Source organism: Hemitrygon akajei, chromosome 10 (genome assembly GCF_048418815.1).
Source record: "Hemitrygon akajei chromosome 10, sHemAka1.3, whole genome shotgun sequence".
In the NCBI taxonomy this organism is placed as follows: Eukaryota; Metazoa; Chordata; class Chondrichthyes; order Myliobatiformes; family Dasyatidae; genus Hemitrygon; species Hemitrygon akajei.
Genome location: NC_133133.1, coordinates 131,405,419 through 131,421,788, shown reverse-complemented (window position 1 = coordinate 131,421,788; position 16,370 = coordinate 131,405,419). Strand labels below are relative to the sequence as shown.

The following is a 16,370-nucleotide window of genomic DNA, read 5'->3' as shown; positions in this document are numbered from 1 at the left end:
TAGTCATCTGTTGTTCTTTATGTACATGTAGAACATCTTCAGGTTTTCCTCAATTCAACTCAATAAGGCCTTTTCATGTCCCTTTCTAGCTCTCCAAAGTCCCTTCCTAGGTTCATTTGCAGCTACCATATAACTATCTTATCCTTGCTTCCTAAACCTTAAATATGCTTCCTCTTGACTAGATATTCCACTTATCTGGTCAACCATGGTTCCTTCACTCCACCATCCTTCAACTGGCTCAATAAGACAAGCTTATCAAGAACTCTATGTGCTTTCTAATTAACCTCCACATTTACAATGCACATTTTGCTGAATTCATCTGATCCCAATTTATGCTTCCATGTTCCTGCCTAACGCATCATAATTCATCCCCCACCAATTAAATACTTTCCCATATTGTCTGCTCCTAAACATATCCAAGACTCTTACTGTCACCAGCAAACTTATATATCAGACCAAAGCCATTCTCATCCAAATCATATATATATATATATCTCCTGAAAATCCCAGCATCATCACCGTAGTACATCAGTGGTTACAGACTACCAATTAGGAGAAAAACCTCCATCACTACCTCCTGTCTCTTATCATTGTAATTCTTGGATCCAGTCTGTCAAGAAACTTTGATCCCATGGACCAGCCTACCATGTGGAACCTTGTCAAAAACCTTGCTTAAGGCCATATCTATCAAGTTGCCTTTATCAATCTTTGCTGGTAGCCTTCTCTGAAGAACTCCATCAGATTTGTGAGGCAGAATTTCCCAAGCACAAAATCACACTGACTCCATCAACAGTCCCTGTCTTTCCAAGTGATAATTACTTCCATTACTAAGAGTCTTTTTTCCATAATAATTTTTCTACTATTCCCATATGGCTCACTGGATTGTAGTTTCTTGGCTTATCCCCACCACTGTTCTTCAATATACTTACAGCATTAGCTACCCTCCATTCTGGTCCCTACCTGTAGCTCAGAACCCCAGCAGACTGGTATCTTACTTCCCATAACACGCTGGGATTGAAGTCATCAGGCCCTTGTCACCTTAATATACGTCAATATCTCTCACATGCACATGTTCCAGTTAATCAGCAAACATTTTCCCCAACTCTACCTTCCCTCTTCCCTACCTTCCCCCATCATCTCCCTAGTGAATACTAACACTAAGTATTCATTCAGCAGACCATGCATATCCCTGGCTCTAAACAAAGCTTTACCCTGGGGGAATAACTCTCTCCTAGCTACCCTTTTGCTTCTAATGTATTTTTAAAAGTGTTTTGGAATTTTATTTCTAGTTATGTTTGCCAGGGCATTTTCATGCCCCACATTTGTCCTCCTATATGTTTTCTTAATCTCTTTTATCCTCTCTTAGCTAGGGATAGTCAGCATGGTTTGGTGAGGGATAGGTCATGACTCGCGAGCCAGATTCAATTATTTGAAGATGTGACAATGCACATTGATTAATGCAGAGCAGTATATGTACTATATATAGATTTTAGTCAGGGGTTTGATAAGGATCCCCATGCTAAGCTCATTTAGAAGGTCAGGAGGATTAGGATCGAGGGAGATTTGGCAGTGTTCATTCCGAATTTGCTTGCCCATAGAAGAAAGATGGTGGTTGTAGATTAAACATACTTTGCCTGGAGGTCAGTGACCAGTGGTATTTCACAGAGATCTGTTCTGGGACCCTGCTCTATATGATTTTATGATGTAAGTTTTTTTTTTACATAGGGAGTGGTGGGTGCATGGAACGCCTGGCCAGGGGCGGTGGTTGAGGAAGATACATTTGGGACATGTAAGAAACTCTTAGACAGATACATGGACAATAGAAGAATGGAAGGCTATGTAGGAGGGAAGGGTTAGATTGATCTGAAGAGTAGATTAAAATGGTTGCACAGCATCATATGCCAATTGCCTGTACTGTGCAGTAATGCACAATACTGTGCAGACCATAAACCATATTCTATGGTCTAAATCTCAAAGAGCCCATGATAAAAATTTTGCATTCTTGACAAGGGTTTAATTCTTTTCCCTAATCACATCCTCAATTTGCTCAGTTAACCACGGTTCTCTAATCTAACCATCCTTGCTTCTTATCCTTACAGCAATACAAAAACATAGAAACATTGAAAACCTACAGTACAATACAGGCCCTTTGGCCAATTGTGCCAAACATGTCCTTACCTTAGAAATTACTAGGCTTACCCATAGCCCTCTATTTTTCTAAGCTCCATGTATCTATCCAAAAGTCTCTTAAAAGACCCTATGGTATCCACCTCCAGTACTGTCGCTAGCAGCCCATTCCACACACTCACCAGTCTCTGCACAAAAAAACTCACCCCTGACATCTCCTATGTACCTACTTCCAAGCACCTTAAAACTGTTCCTTTTCGTGCTAGCCATTTCAGCACTGGGAAAAAGCCTCTGACTATCCACATGATCAATGCCTCTAATCATCTTATATATCTCTATTAGGTCACCTCTCACCCTCCGTCGCTCCAAGGAGAAAAGGCCGAGTTCCCTCAACCTATTCTCATAAGGCATATTCCCCAATCCAGGCAACATCCTTGTAAATCTCCTCTGCACCCTTTATATGGTTTCCACATCCTTCCTGTAGTGAGGCGACCAGAACTGAGCACAGTGCTCCAAATGGGGTCTGACCAGGGCCCTATATAGCTGCAACATTACCTCTTGGATCCTAAATTCAACTCCATGATTGATGAAGGCCAATACACTATACGCCTTCAAAACCACTGAGTCAACCTGCACAGCTGCTTTGAGCGTCCTATGGACTCAGACCCCAAGATCCCTCTTATCCTCCACACTATCAAGAGTCTTACCATTAATACTATATTCTGCCATCATATTTGATCTACCAAAATGAACCACTTCACACTAATCCTGACTCCGATTTCCTACTATTTCACTTTTAAACACCTTTCATATTGGATAATCTTTTCCCTCTAGTAGGAGAGAATGGAGAGTTAGGGACGCCATGTAGCAGAAAGGATTCACTGTGTTAGGCATTTAATTACTTATTAGGTTGGTGTAACATCATTGGCGGAAAGGCTGTTCTATGTTCCAGGTACTTCCAGTTGGTGGGTTTTCAAAATCTTTTCCCCATGATAAGGTTATTAGAAACAAGGAAGTATAGTTTTAAGGTAGGAGGTGGATGTATTAAAAAGGATCTGAGGTGTCATTATACTACACAGATAATGGTTGATATCTGGAATGTCACCCGACAAACAACCTGTAAACTTTTAATCTCTGCTGAGCTCAACCTTCCGGGTAATGACTATTATTAATATGCCCTGAGGAGTGGATCCTGATTACAGAAGACATTTTGGGTTTCCGTGTAAAAATAGAAACATGGACTGGACACTCTATATTGGTTGGTTCAAAATCCTTTGTGGTGCTTTTGTTCAAAGTGATTTATCTATATGTGTGAAAAGAGGGACAAAAGAATATTATCAATTTCAAGAGTGTGATGAATGAGGCATCACAAATTGGTTCTCAATAGACAGGTGCCCATTGTCACATTTAGAAGTGCTCCAGATTTTTTTTTTGGCCCAAAAGTCCCTCAGAAGGCTGTACTTTCCAGCTACATTTCTGGTATATTTTAAAATCGTTGATTTAAGGAAGTCCATAAATTTTAAAATCAATTAAAATTCTCAGCAAGAAAGCATAAAATATTAGTTTTAAGTAAGTGTAGCAAGGGATGTGATTGATAACCAATTAAATAAATTCAAATACAGAACAACCATAATTTAACTGAATGATAAACCAGATGGGTTTAACATCTAGTCCTGCTCCTCAGACTTGCTGTTTACCGTATTGAATGGCCTAATTATGCTGCTATGTTTTCTGGCTTTATGATCATTCCTGTCTGTGGAACCTATGGGTACACCTTATCATTTTCAGCATGTAGAATTCATAGGTAAAAGTTACTCATTTCAACAAGGGAAGCTGTAATGTCAGACTCGTTATTCTGAAATTTTAGTTCTTTGCTAGCTCAGTGAAGAGCAACTGAACCAAGGAGCAGTTTTGTAAATATTTGGGAAACTAAGAAAAAGTCCCTATGGTCAGGACAATAAGTGCAGCTGTGGAAAACTACATAAAACAGAGGAATTTGGTGAAGCTTCCGTTGCACTGAATGATGAATTGCAGATGCTTGGAAATTAAATTGCATTATTATATTTTGCTCTGCTTTGCATTATCACTTTCAGAGATTAAGGATTCATTGTAAATTGCACAAAGCCTGCAATTTTCCTTCTTTCTCCTCTATGCATCTGCAATACAAATGCACAGAGGTACCTATGTAATGCTGCCACATGCTATAAAGATCTCTGCCTGCACAAGTCATAACCTGTGCTGTCCACGGATGGCACTTTTAAATCACTATATAGGTTGGCTGACCTGTAACACCAGAGGTCCCAATGCTCCAGACCACTGCTATACTAAGATAAGGAATGCCTACTGTTCTATACGCAGACCTTATTTTAGGAAATCTGATCACTTGGCTGTCCTTCTCCTATCTGCATCCAGGCAGACACTAAAGAATAAGGCTCTAGAGTTTAGGACAGCAAAGAGGTGGTCACGGGAGGCAGTGGAGTGGATATGGGATTGCTTTGAGTCAGTCATATGTGGATCTGAATGAATTGGTTGTCACAGACTTTATAAAAAGTGGTAGATCAGCGTGACCTCACAAAATCATTCAGAATCTTCCCCAAACAGATGCCCTGGTTGAACCATGAAATCCACAATCTGTTGAGGGCAGATCAGAGGCATTCATGTCTGGTGACCAATTAAGTTACAAGAGGTCCAGGTACTATCTCTGGAAAGCTATCTCCTGCATGAAGTGACCATTCCGGACTAAAACTGAATCAATGAAAAATGCTCGACATTTGTGGCAAGGCTTGAATGCTATCACTTCTTATAAAGTAAAATCAAGCCATATAGGCAACAACAGGACTTCACTTCCAGAAGAGCTCAATACCTTCTATGTTTGCTTTGATCATCAAAACATGGAGGAACCATCACAAATTTCCACAGCCCATGATGATCATATGATTTCAGTTTCTGAGGCTGATGTGCAAGCATCCTTCAGAAGGGTGAACCCATGAGAAGCATCTATCCAGATGGGGTACCTGGCCAAGTACTAAAGACCTGTGCTGATCAACTGGCTGAAGTGTTCACTGAAACCTTTAACCCCTCATTTTGGCAGTCTGAAGAAGAGTGTGGTAACCTGCCTCAATGATTATCATCCAGTAGCACTTACATGCACAGTGATGAAGTTTTTTTGAGAAGTTGGTGATGAAACATATCAATTACTGATGGAGAAGAAACTTGGATCTGCTCAAATTTGCCTATTGGCACAACAGGTTCATAGCAGATGCTATCTCATTGGCTTTTCACTCAACCTTAGAATATCTGGACAGTAGATGCATACATCAGAATGCTCTTTATTGACTACAGCTTGGCATTCTCTGCCATCATCTCCTCAATACTAATCAATAAGCTTCAAGACCATGGCCTCAATTACCCCCTTGTGCAATTAGATCCAATTTCCTAACTTGTGGACCCCAGTCAGTTCAGGTTGGCAACATCTCCTCTACAATCTCTATCAGCACAGGTGCACTATGAGGCTGTGCGCTTAGCTCCTGGTCTACTCACTTTACCCTTATGATTATGTGGCTAAGCACAGCTCCATTGCCATATTCAAGTTTGCTGATGACACCACTGTCGTAGGCCAAATCAAAGGTGGTGATGAATCAGCATATAGGAGGGAGATTGAAAATCTGGCTGACTGGTGCCAGAACAACCATCTCTTACTCAATGTCAGCAAGACGAAGGAGCTGATGATTGACTTCAGGAGAAGGAAAACAGAAGGAGTCATTACTCATCACAGGATCAGAGTTGGAAGGGGTAAGCAGCTTTAATTTTCCAGTGTTATCATTTGATGACCTGTCCTGGGTCCAGCGCATAAGTGCAATTACAAAGAAAGCACAAAGGCACCTCTACTTGCTTAGGAACTTGCAAAGATTGGGCATGACATCTAAAACGTTGACAAATTTCTATAGATGTGCAGTGGTGAGTATATTGACTAGCTGCATCACAGCCTGGTATGAAAACACCAATGCCCTTGAACAGAAAATCCTACAGAAAGTAGTGGATATGGCCCAGTCCATCACAGGTAAAGCCATCTCCATCATTGAGCACATCTACGCAAAACATCACAGGAAAGCAGCAGCCATTGTCAGGCACCCCCACCACACAGCACCTGCTCTCTTTTTGCTGCTGCCATCAGGAAGAAGGTACAGGAGCCTCAGGTCTCAGATCACCAGGTTCAGGAACAATTATTACCCCTCAACCATCAAGCTCTTGAAACATAAGGGATAACTTCACTCACCCCATCACTTGCTCCATCCCACAGCCCGTAGACTTACTCTTGATATTTATTGTTTATATATTTATTTATTATTATTTTATTCTTTTTGTATTTGCACATTTTGTTGTTTTTTTTGTACACTGGTTGAATACCCAGTTGGTACTGTCTTCTATTAAGGTAATTATTTTATTATGGATTTATTAGGAATGCCCTCAAGAAAATGAATCTCAGGATTGTATATGGTGACATATATGCACTTTGAGAATAAAGTTATATTGAACTTTGATCTTTGTCTCCCCCACCCCAGAGCTTTAGGTGCACACACAGATAAGTCTCTCCTGCAACTACCAATGTAGCCAACCTCTACCCCAATGTCTACTATCTAATCACCACTCTCCAGCTCATTAGCCACCTGGATGATACGTCCAGATGTGACAACTTCTCATTATTGATTGGACTGCATCATTAAAAACTTAATACATTTGATGTTATCCTAAAAAGCTGCCCACATCCTAATTTATAACCAGCAAAGTCTCATTCACTTTCCTTTCTGCTTGCTGACACACAATGACTCCCAGTTAAGTAATGTCATAATTTTAAAATTCTCACTCTTTTAAATTCATGATTAAAGAACAGATACCTGTTTTAGCCTCATCTGTTTTGCAGCTTGGGCCCTCATAAGGCAAAGAGAGTTGGCATTGCAAGTGACATGACATGTATTGATTGTGCATGGAGACAGATACAGGTAGAGGCAACATAAAGACTGGGTTGTGTGGTGACTTAAAACAGTTTAATGCAAATCCAAGACAGTGTGTGATTACATTTCTGCACATATACAATATGCATATGTGAGTGTATATATTCTGATTAGGAGATAAGCAGATTCACCTTGGAGACCGAAAAAATGATCAACAACCAGTGAACTACAAGCTAAACAGTTCACAACAATAGACCCCCTTTTCTCCCTACAGTTAGTAGTAACAGTTAAAATAACTATATACTCTATAATTTTTCCATTAAAATCCTCTTTTAATTTACAATGCTTCTAATATTAGTTTCAAGATGAGACCATAAAAATTTCCACTCATTCCTCCTACAACTGAAACAGTTAAGAGTGAGCTCACAACATCTTTTAAAAAACATTTAGTAGCTACGACTGAGTTTCTGGTTGAATTTTCTTTTTAAACACTCTACAATTCGGTAAAATAAACATTCTCATAACCATATCTAGAATATGGGGCAAAGATATAAATTTCTACATTGTACATATAATCCTACAACATCTCACACCTCCCCCCACCCCACACCCTGCACCCATGCCTTTAAAAGACAACAAACCACAGAGCAAAAAGACAGTCCACAAAGAAAAACACTTTGATACACAAACCTACAGAGAATGAATACAGATAATCAGATAACTTTGACGCCGAACGAGGATGAGATGAGATTCTTAGTTTAAAATAAAACTCAAAATGCATTTTGGATAAACCAGCACCAAACTTTGGATGTGGGTATTGTCCAATGATTCATGTGACTCCAATAAATGTGCCCCCATACTGACAAATGCCATTTTCTCCTTGTTTCCCCTTTATTCTCCTCTTCTGCTAATTCAGACTGGTGTGATATTTATAAGGTTATATCAATAAGTGTGGCGATTTCATATCTACCAGAATCTGAAAAACTTTAAGTCCATGCACCTGTCAGGAAATTCAAAATGGCACTTTACCGCACATTGTCATGGTCAGCAAAAATAAAACTCATGTAATAATCGTTTGAGTTGGTGGCAATGAAACTTGATTCCTTACTTCACTCAAGAGTTTTAAAGGAAATGGTTGAAGAGATAATTGGTTGAAAATTTTCAAAATGCACTAAATTCAAGGAGGGTACCAGAATGACTTGTTCAAAAAGGGAGAACAGAAGGTGAGAAACTATCAGCCTGTTTCTTTAGCACCTATTCTTTGGCAAGATGCTAGAGTCCCTAATCAAACAACTAATTCTTTAGGAAAGCTAAATTTAATCAAATCTAGTCAGCATGTTTATATGTAAGGTAATATATATTTGCCAAATTTGCTCAAATTCTTTGAAGATATCGCTAGGAACACTTGACAGAGGGGAACCTGTTGATGTAGTGTATTTGGATTTCCAAATGGTATTTGACATCGCACATAACAGGCTGATGCATGAATGAAAACTAGCTGTCATATAGAAAACAAGGAGTTGAAATAAGTGCAGCTTTTTCTGGCTGGAGGGGTATAACTACTAGAGTAACCTAGGGGTTCATTCTTGGCTTTCAACTGTTAGCTATGTAAACTGGAGGAGGAAACAAAATGTCTGATTTTGAAATTTGCTGATGAGATGAATAAAGTTGGAAGGGCCTTTCATGATGAAGGCATTATGATTCTGCAATGGAATACAGATAGATTGAGTGAAAACCAGGCAAATAGAATTTCATGTGACAAAGTGTTGAGGCCATGCACTCCAATAAGAAAAATCAAACGTGGATATAATCTAAATGGAGAGAGATTTCAAATGAGTGAAGTTCAGAGATTTAGGTATTTTAGTGCATGAATCAAAAAAGTTAGTAGGCAGGTTCAGAAGAAAGGCAAACAGCATTTTGTTGCAAAAGGATTGGAGTTTAAGAATAGGGAGACCTTATTACAGTTATACAGTGTTGGTGAGGCCTTACCTGGAAAACTGTGCACAGTTTTGATTCCTTTACTTAAAAAGGACATAGTAAGCAATCCAAAGAAAATTTACCAAGCTGATTTCTGAGATGAGAAGTCTGTCCTGTCAAGGGAGGTTAGACTGTTTTGGTCTGTACTCCTTTGAGTTTAGAAGAATGAAGGTGACCTTGTTAAAACATACACAATATTAAAAGGGCTTTACAGGGTAGATCTTGAAATGTTCTTATTAGTGAGAGAGTTACTAACAAGGGAACATAGCCACAAAGTAAGGGACCAGTCATTTAAGACTAAGGTACATAGATTTATTTTTCTCTCAGAGTAGTGAGTCTCTAGAATTCTCTGTTCCTGACAGTGGTAGAGTCAAGATTGATATATATATTTAAGGTGTAGATAGGTAAACATTTGAAAGATCGAGGAATTGAGGATTATAGGGAACTGGCACAAATGATACCAGTTTAGATCAACCATGATGATATGAAATGGCTGGACAGGCGTGAGGAGCCTATTTTCTTGTGTTGTTGTATTTACCAAGACATTAAGGATAAGCAAATTTTTGTTTTGTGTGTGAGAAAATGGTTATCTGTGCATTGTAGGTTAATCATTCTAACTTCTCACTTCATTGTTTTCCTGATTTTTTACTATTCCTGGCTGGTTAGAGTGGAAAACCAGTCATCTTCCAACCTGCCTTGGCTGCTGTTCCTTCAATAATTAGCCAGTTCTATAATAGTAGTGAAACTAAGTAAGAGTATAACTATTTGGGTGAATCTGTACAGTGTGTGCATCCTAAAAATAGGTAGTGGAAGAAACATGAAGTAGCAGGGTATTTCAGCATTGCAGGACAGCAAGGAAGAACAGAATGGTGTAGCCATACCAGGCTGGACAGTTAAAATTTGGTAGGTCAGTGCAACGTTTGGGGTTTGACATTGTCCTTGCAGGACACAACAGTTTGCAGAAGGCTGTGCAGAGTTCATGTAAACAGTATTGGCATATTAGGACAGTGCTTGTTACAGTTCACTGTAACCTGGCTACTCCTAGCTAGTTTATATTCTGCAAAGTGTGAACAGGAACAGAGTCAGACTTGGTTCTCATTAAGAGCATAACTGAATCAATTCAAAGGATCAAGATTCTCTCCAATGCTTAAAGCAGAATATTTAATAATGGTACAGATTTTATTGGTGGAGGATACAAACCAATTATTTATAATTTTATTTGAAAATATTGCAAGTGATGGACATTAAACTTTTACTCCAGCATCTCAAAATGCAACTATAATATATACCAACTACATTACCAACCACAGTAACCTGCAAGTTTCCTTTTTGTGAATTATACACAATACAATTGTCCTGATTCATTGATTCTGTCACCTTAACCTTTCTCAATTTCTCACCAGACTCCATTCCTCTGATTTTTGCAACCATCACACCAATCTCTCTCCTCATCAGCTCAGCTGCATGAACATTTTATCAACTTCACTATTCTTTCAATTCAGAACTGGAGTTGGTATGTATTATAGATGACTGTAAAGTGCCACTGAGCTTAAAATGTATATACTGTAATGGTTCAATAGTGTGTTTCCCTGATGGCTTAGTAAATTCTGTCAAGGGGTAGGAAATTCCAAGATTTACTTGGAGAACTACTTTGAGCAGGGCTAAACGTTAGGGGCTTTAGAAGAAGCCTCTTGGGTCATGATTCAATTGTTGTTCTTCATTTAGTTCCCTGGCAAATCCTGGCTCCTCCAGTGATTGGCTACTTGAACAAGACATCAGATTAATCAGAATGGCAGCAAAAAACCAGAAAGAAAGGTGGAAAACAAACTATTTCAGGGAAGAGGTCCCTTTCCTCCACCACGATGTCAAATTTGAGTGCATCTATTTGGGAGCTTAAAAAACACAGCCAGTTAATATGGTTGCAGGCCTAAATCAACAACTTTTTTTTATCTTGAAGTTTAGTTCAATTGTGTAATAAAAATAGTATTTGCACAAAATTAGTACTAGATGTAAATTTGTTATAGCCCAAGGCAGGAACTGTTACAATGTTTGCAATCTGGCAACTAAGAAGAAAATCTGAATATCACCATGTATAGCTGAAATGCAGCTGTCCCACCCCATAAAGTTTCACACATTTCCGGCTGTGATAAACTTTATGCTTGAAAACTTTCAGAAAGTTATCAATATGATCAACAAAAAAGCAAAGGGAAGTGATAGAATGAGGGAGGATGTAGCTCCTGAATTTCTTTGGTGTTTTTCTTCAGCTTCTCTAAAGTTCCAGATTTGTGCCAATTTGTGGTGATTTGGGTCAGTCATATCGATCATATTCTTGGCAGTTTCATCCCCTCCCCCAAACTCATATCATAAACAATCTTCATCTCCATCTCCTGAAAATATAACGAAGGATACAGGAAAAATTTGTATAACACCACAGTTTATCTTCTGGGTTGCTTTGAGCAACATGTGGTTTAGTAAAATGTCCAATAAATTCCATGTCAAACTATGTTTCTTGTCTTCAATCTATATAACCCTATGCATGTGATAGTATCTCCCACATGTGATCATGTCCATTTAACAGAGTGATGTTCCTATGTGGTTGCTTAAGGGGAGCCTGCATTGGAGAATTGTGGCCAGTTTTTTTGATATCTACACTCCCTGCTTGGCATCAGACAACTGGTGTATGTATGAAACCCACATTCTTTTGTAAAAGCCATGCATTATTGTCGATATACATGGGAGGTCTTCTGAATGAAAGGCACTTTCAGCCGAATTGTAAAGATGCTCAAAATGCACCACTGCCATAGCATTTCACTTGGACTACAAAGTAAAAACGCGACCAGTTCATTTTTAACAACCGAAGTACAGTGAGCAGCAAAAAAAACTGTATTGCAAATAAGTCAGTATTATGAAAAGTCAAACATCAAATGGATTCAAGCTACCCAGAAATATCAGCCACACATTGATCTCAGATGAAATATTTGCATGTGTGATTGGTTAATCCCCATCAGCCCAAACCTACTATCATCCACTGGCCTTGGAGGGTGCTTGTGGAGAGTGTGGACAAGGGCATGTGGTTGACATTGAGCTGATTGATGAACATTTGCATCTCAATATGTCTTTAAAAGGTACATGAATAAATTCGTTAAACAGAATAAAAATTGATCCTCATATGATTTAAAAATTATTACTGTGCAGACAGCTCACTTTACCTGGTACTCAGTAGATTTTTGAGACCCTTCCTGGATTTGATGATTAGGAACATTTGTTTTCTTCTATTATATATATATAAATATGTATATACACACAGAACAGATATGGATTCACTCAAATGTATAAATACATCAAAATAGCAGCAATGCCAGTCATCATTAAACTAAGAAATTACAATCTAAAAAAAAACAAATTAGGAAATTAGAGTTAGTTACACAAGAGGAAGAACAAGTTTCAGCTCCCTCCTACTAAAAAGGGTGAAGACAGCTTCATAAAATAACCAGTGGTCAAGGGGCAGCAAAGAACATATGATGCAATAAAATGTGGTTTCTTTGGTGACAAGAGCCATCTTGTTTCACTATGTATGTTTTACTTGTTCTTTTCTTTGTATTTCCATCCTTACACTAAACCAACTCTTTTCCCCTTCTGGGTTGCAGCTGGCTGCTGTTCAGAAGGCCCAAAATAAGACTCAGCCTTCAGAATATATATGACTATTGTTGTCACCAAATCATTCAAGTTGTGGAAAAGTTCCAATGCACTTCTTCCTTGGCCAGTTGGAACCCAGCTGATGCAGCTCATGTTGCCCTTTAAAATCACATCTGTGTTCAGAAATACATTCTCTACACTTTCATATTTTTAACAGTTATTTGCCCCAAAGCAGCGTTGCAAAATACATAAGACACATGCTCATTGGTAAACAGTTGGATACAGGTATCATATTCAAATGACCTACACAAATGAACCTTTTTTTTTACATTTCCTGGTAAAATGGCAAAATGAGAAGTAGTGTTGATCATCAGGACTGTTACATAGTTTCTGAGTGAGACAAGATGTTTCTCAAGCAGATGTATATGAGTTTTACTAGGATGGGATAATCGAACTAAAATGAGCATGGATGGCTATCATTAATTATAGATAGCCCTGTAGATGGCAGATTTTTATTGGACAACACTGCTCCAATAGGAAATAAATACAATGCATGAAACAAATAGCAAGAAATTCAATAGTTCCCTCTAAATTATGTGGAGTTGGTTGTCACCAGAAGGAAATTCAGAGGCAAGGGAAAATAAAACAAAATCAACAGTCAATCAAAATATTTAAAACAGCAGCTACATTTAAAACCTATCTGACAAGGAAAAATTGAAATATTCTTTCAAAAATGTCAGTCACAAATTGTGTATTGATCAAGAAAATATTTCTAAAAAACATATCTTCCCAAGAAAAAAGCCTAGTTTAATTATGACAATGTACCAATTAAAAAGATTCCTGTACTTGTATTTCTCAGTCTGCCTTTTATTCCCCAAAACACACAAGCACACGGACAGAATCACAATGCTTTTCACCATCAGGTGGTAATCAACATCACTAATACTCTCTTTCTTTAAACTGTTTCATCCCCCTTGCCTCTGCCTATCAAATCAGTGACTTGTTGAAAATCCTGTTACAGTGCTTCAGTCAGGAGGCTTGGGCTGTCTCAGTCAGGGGAGCCATATGTGGTCTTAATGTTTAATAAAGGTTGAGCAGGTATAGCAGAACCCTCAGCCCATACCTTCACATTTGCCAATACATTTGGACAGAATGGGGCTGGGCTGTAATTCCATATTGAGTGAAACAGCATATCAGTGCTTGCCAACGAAGTTCCAACAGAGGACCGAGAAACATCAAACTAACATGCAGTTAAGGAGTTATAGGAACAGGATTAGGCTAATTTGCCTATAAGCTTATAGTACCATACAGTTAGGTCTAGGCTCATCAATATTGCATGAAATTGGGAGAGCGAGGGAGAAAGGTAGCAGGAAATCAAAGCCCTGCTTGGCCAGTATTGTGCACAACAGGAAATAGTCCACTGCTCCAACATCTAAGTGAGTGATACTGTCAAAGAAAGATAGCAGCAGTTTGCTTGCTTCGTTGAAAAAGATGGCTGATATTGGAATGAGACATTGATGCAGCCAGGGATGAAAAATACTAAGCAGAACTAGTATGGGAGGGTTGAAGTTTATTGGTGATACTGAAATCTGATAATGCAACATAAACTAATCCCAAGACTTTGAGTGTTTTGGGGTACAGAAACTCTGTGTTACCTCACCTTATATTTTCTTCCTCCCTGATAGGACAGGACCAGCAATGCTGTAAAGCATTTTACATGTGTATTGCCTGCCACCATTAATTAACTGAAGACAGTTATTGGTTCATGACAATTGACACCTCTAAGAGGAGGACACTGGTGATTTTATCATTGGCAAGAATTCAGATCTATTCTTTTCGGGGTGATGGATGTTCCAGAAATAGGCAAGTTGATGTACTATATAGGAGGAAAGGGAAAACCATTAATTAATTCCTCAATTAAATGAAAACTCTGGATGTACTTAAAGGGCTAAATGGTGCATTCTTCCTTGAGACTTTGCTCTTCTACTGATGATGTTGGCTATGGGAAGAGGAATGCAATCGAGTAGGAACCAGTAGGGTTATACCATGCAGAGTGGGTAGTTCAAGAAAACAAGCGTCTGCACGTTCTCGCTGCTTAACCACCACCCAGATCCCTTTTCAAAGGTACCCTTATCCTGTCCTCTGGTGGTCTCCTCCAGCTAGTCCTTTCTGCCACCCAAGATCATAATGCCCAAGAGTCACTATTGGGAGACTGTCTCAGTATTGACATTGATCTATATGAAATCTGGTGGAACTCTCATCCTTTTCTGTAAGGCACTAAAAGGGAATATGTTCAAAACCAATGCCTATGCTAGGAAGCTCTCTGTTAAAGAAACCACAGACAAGAATATCAGCACACATGCACACACACATACACACTGGAGCTCTGAACAGACACATCTAGTACGCCTTAAGAACAGAGTTAGGCTGAATCACAGTTGTGTAATCACAAGTAATATCTATTGGTATCGTGTCACCAAATGATGCTTTCCTTGACTCTCTACATTCTAAGGAGCCCTGGCAACCTTTACCTTCACAAGGATGGTTTTATTTAGAAAAGGAAGAGCAGCTCTTTGTTTTTCCAACAAAAAAGTAAAATTGGGAAAGTCAACGGCTCTAGTACATTTACTGAATTTCACTAATAAAATTTCAACCAAACTCTGAGAGTCATCTCCAGGTTGTAGATCCTTAATCTCCTCCATCCATCCACTGATTGACTTCCCTTTGAAGGTCTTCGTCATTGACCAGTGGTCAATTAACAGTTTTGGTGATTTTTTTAAAAAAAACAAACTTCTCATAAAAAGATTTGTTTTTCTCATTCTGTGACTAGGCACACTTCCTTCCAGCCCATTTCTGAAGTACCTTCCCAAATGTGAGATGCATTGTTGCTTGTTTTAATTCAGTATAATGTCTTATTGATCTCCAGTCTTAAAGATAGGGATACTGGTTCACCTTGGTTGGGCTCAGTGGGTATCCTGTGTAGACAGCTGAGGCTGGCGAAGCATTGATGTATGTCTGATGGGCAAACTGGGGTTGGTACTGACTTGGATGGATGGTTGGAGAAGGCAGTACTCTTGGCCCCATGCCAACGGGCACTTGGTGAACTATTCCCCCAGGATGGGTAGCATAGGCGTGCCTGGCGGAGCCCTGCGATGTCACAAGGTGAGCCACCGTGCCTGTGGGGCCTAGGGCAGCAGGTGTGGCATAGGTATACAGATGAGGCTGACCCGGTAGATGAGCTGCAGCCAGGTGAGGATGCACAGTGGTGTGTGAAGGACTACGATGTGGGAATGAATAAGGAGCCTGTGCAATAGTCGGTGTGATGTAAGCCTGTTGTCTTCGATGTCCATGGTTTCCACTCCGCTCCGGTATGCTTGTCGCATGTTGCTGAGCCTAGAGCACACATTCATTGTTAATTGAGATAGAGAGAAACTTTTGCATAACTTTTCAAGAAATATGACTTTATTTCTAAGATCAATCTTCCCCTCCAATAATAATATAAAGCAGCGATCATAACAGTATTTGAATCTCCTCACCTATAAAGAGATCTCTTCATACTCAATCCTCACTTTAGAAGGTACAGAGATTGAAAGTATGCAGATGTGGATCAGAAGTACTGTGAAGTCAAATGAGCTTAATCCTCTGTTTACTAATACAGGGATCCAGGCATGTCTATAT

General features: G+C 39.2%; 1 protein-coding gene across 6 annotated transcripts in view; it reads right to left on the bottom strand.

The window, feature by feature from the left end:
- Positions 1–7,150: 7,150 nt before the first annotated feature.
- hipk2 (homeodomain interacting protein kinase 2) overlaps positions 7,151–16,370 on the bottom strand; it is a 253,549-nt gene continuing 244,329 nt past the window's right edge. For all 6 annotated transcript variants that reach the window (XM_073058964.1, XM_073058960.1, XM_073058963.1 and 3 more), the window contains one exon: positions 7,151–16,085. In XM_073058964.1, the coding sequence (XP_072915065.1) occupies positions 15,621–16,085 (465 nt within the window). In that variant the 3' untranslated portion in view covers positions 7,151–15,620. The remainder of the gene's footprint in view (positions 16,086–16,370) is intronic.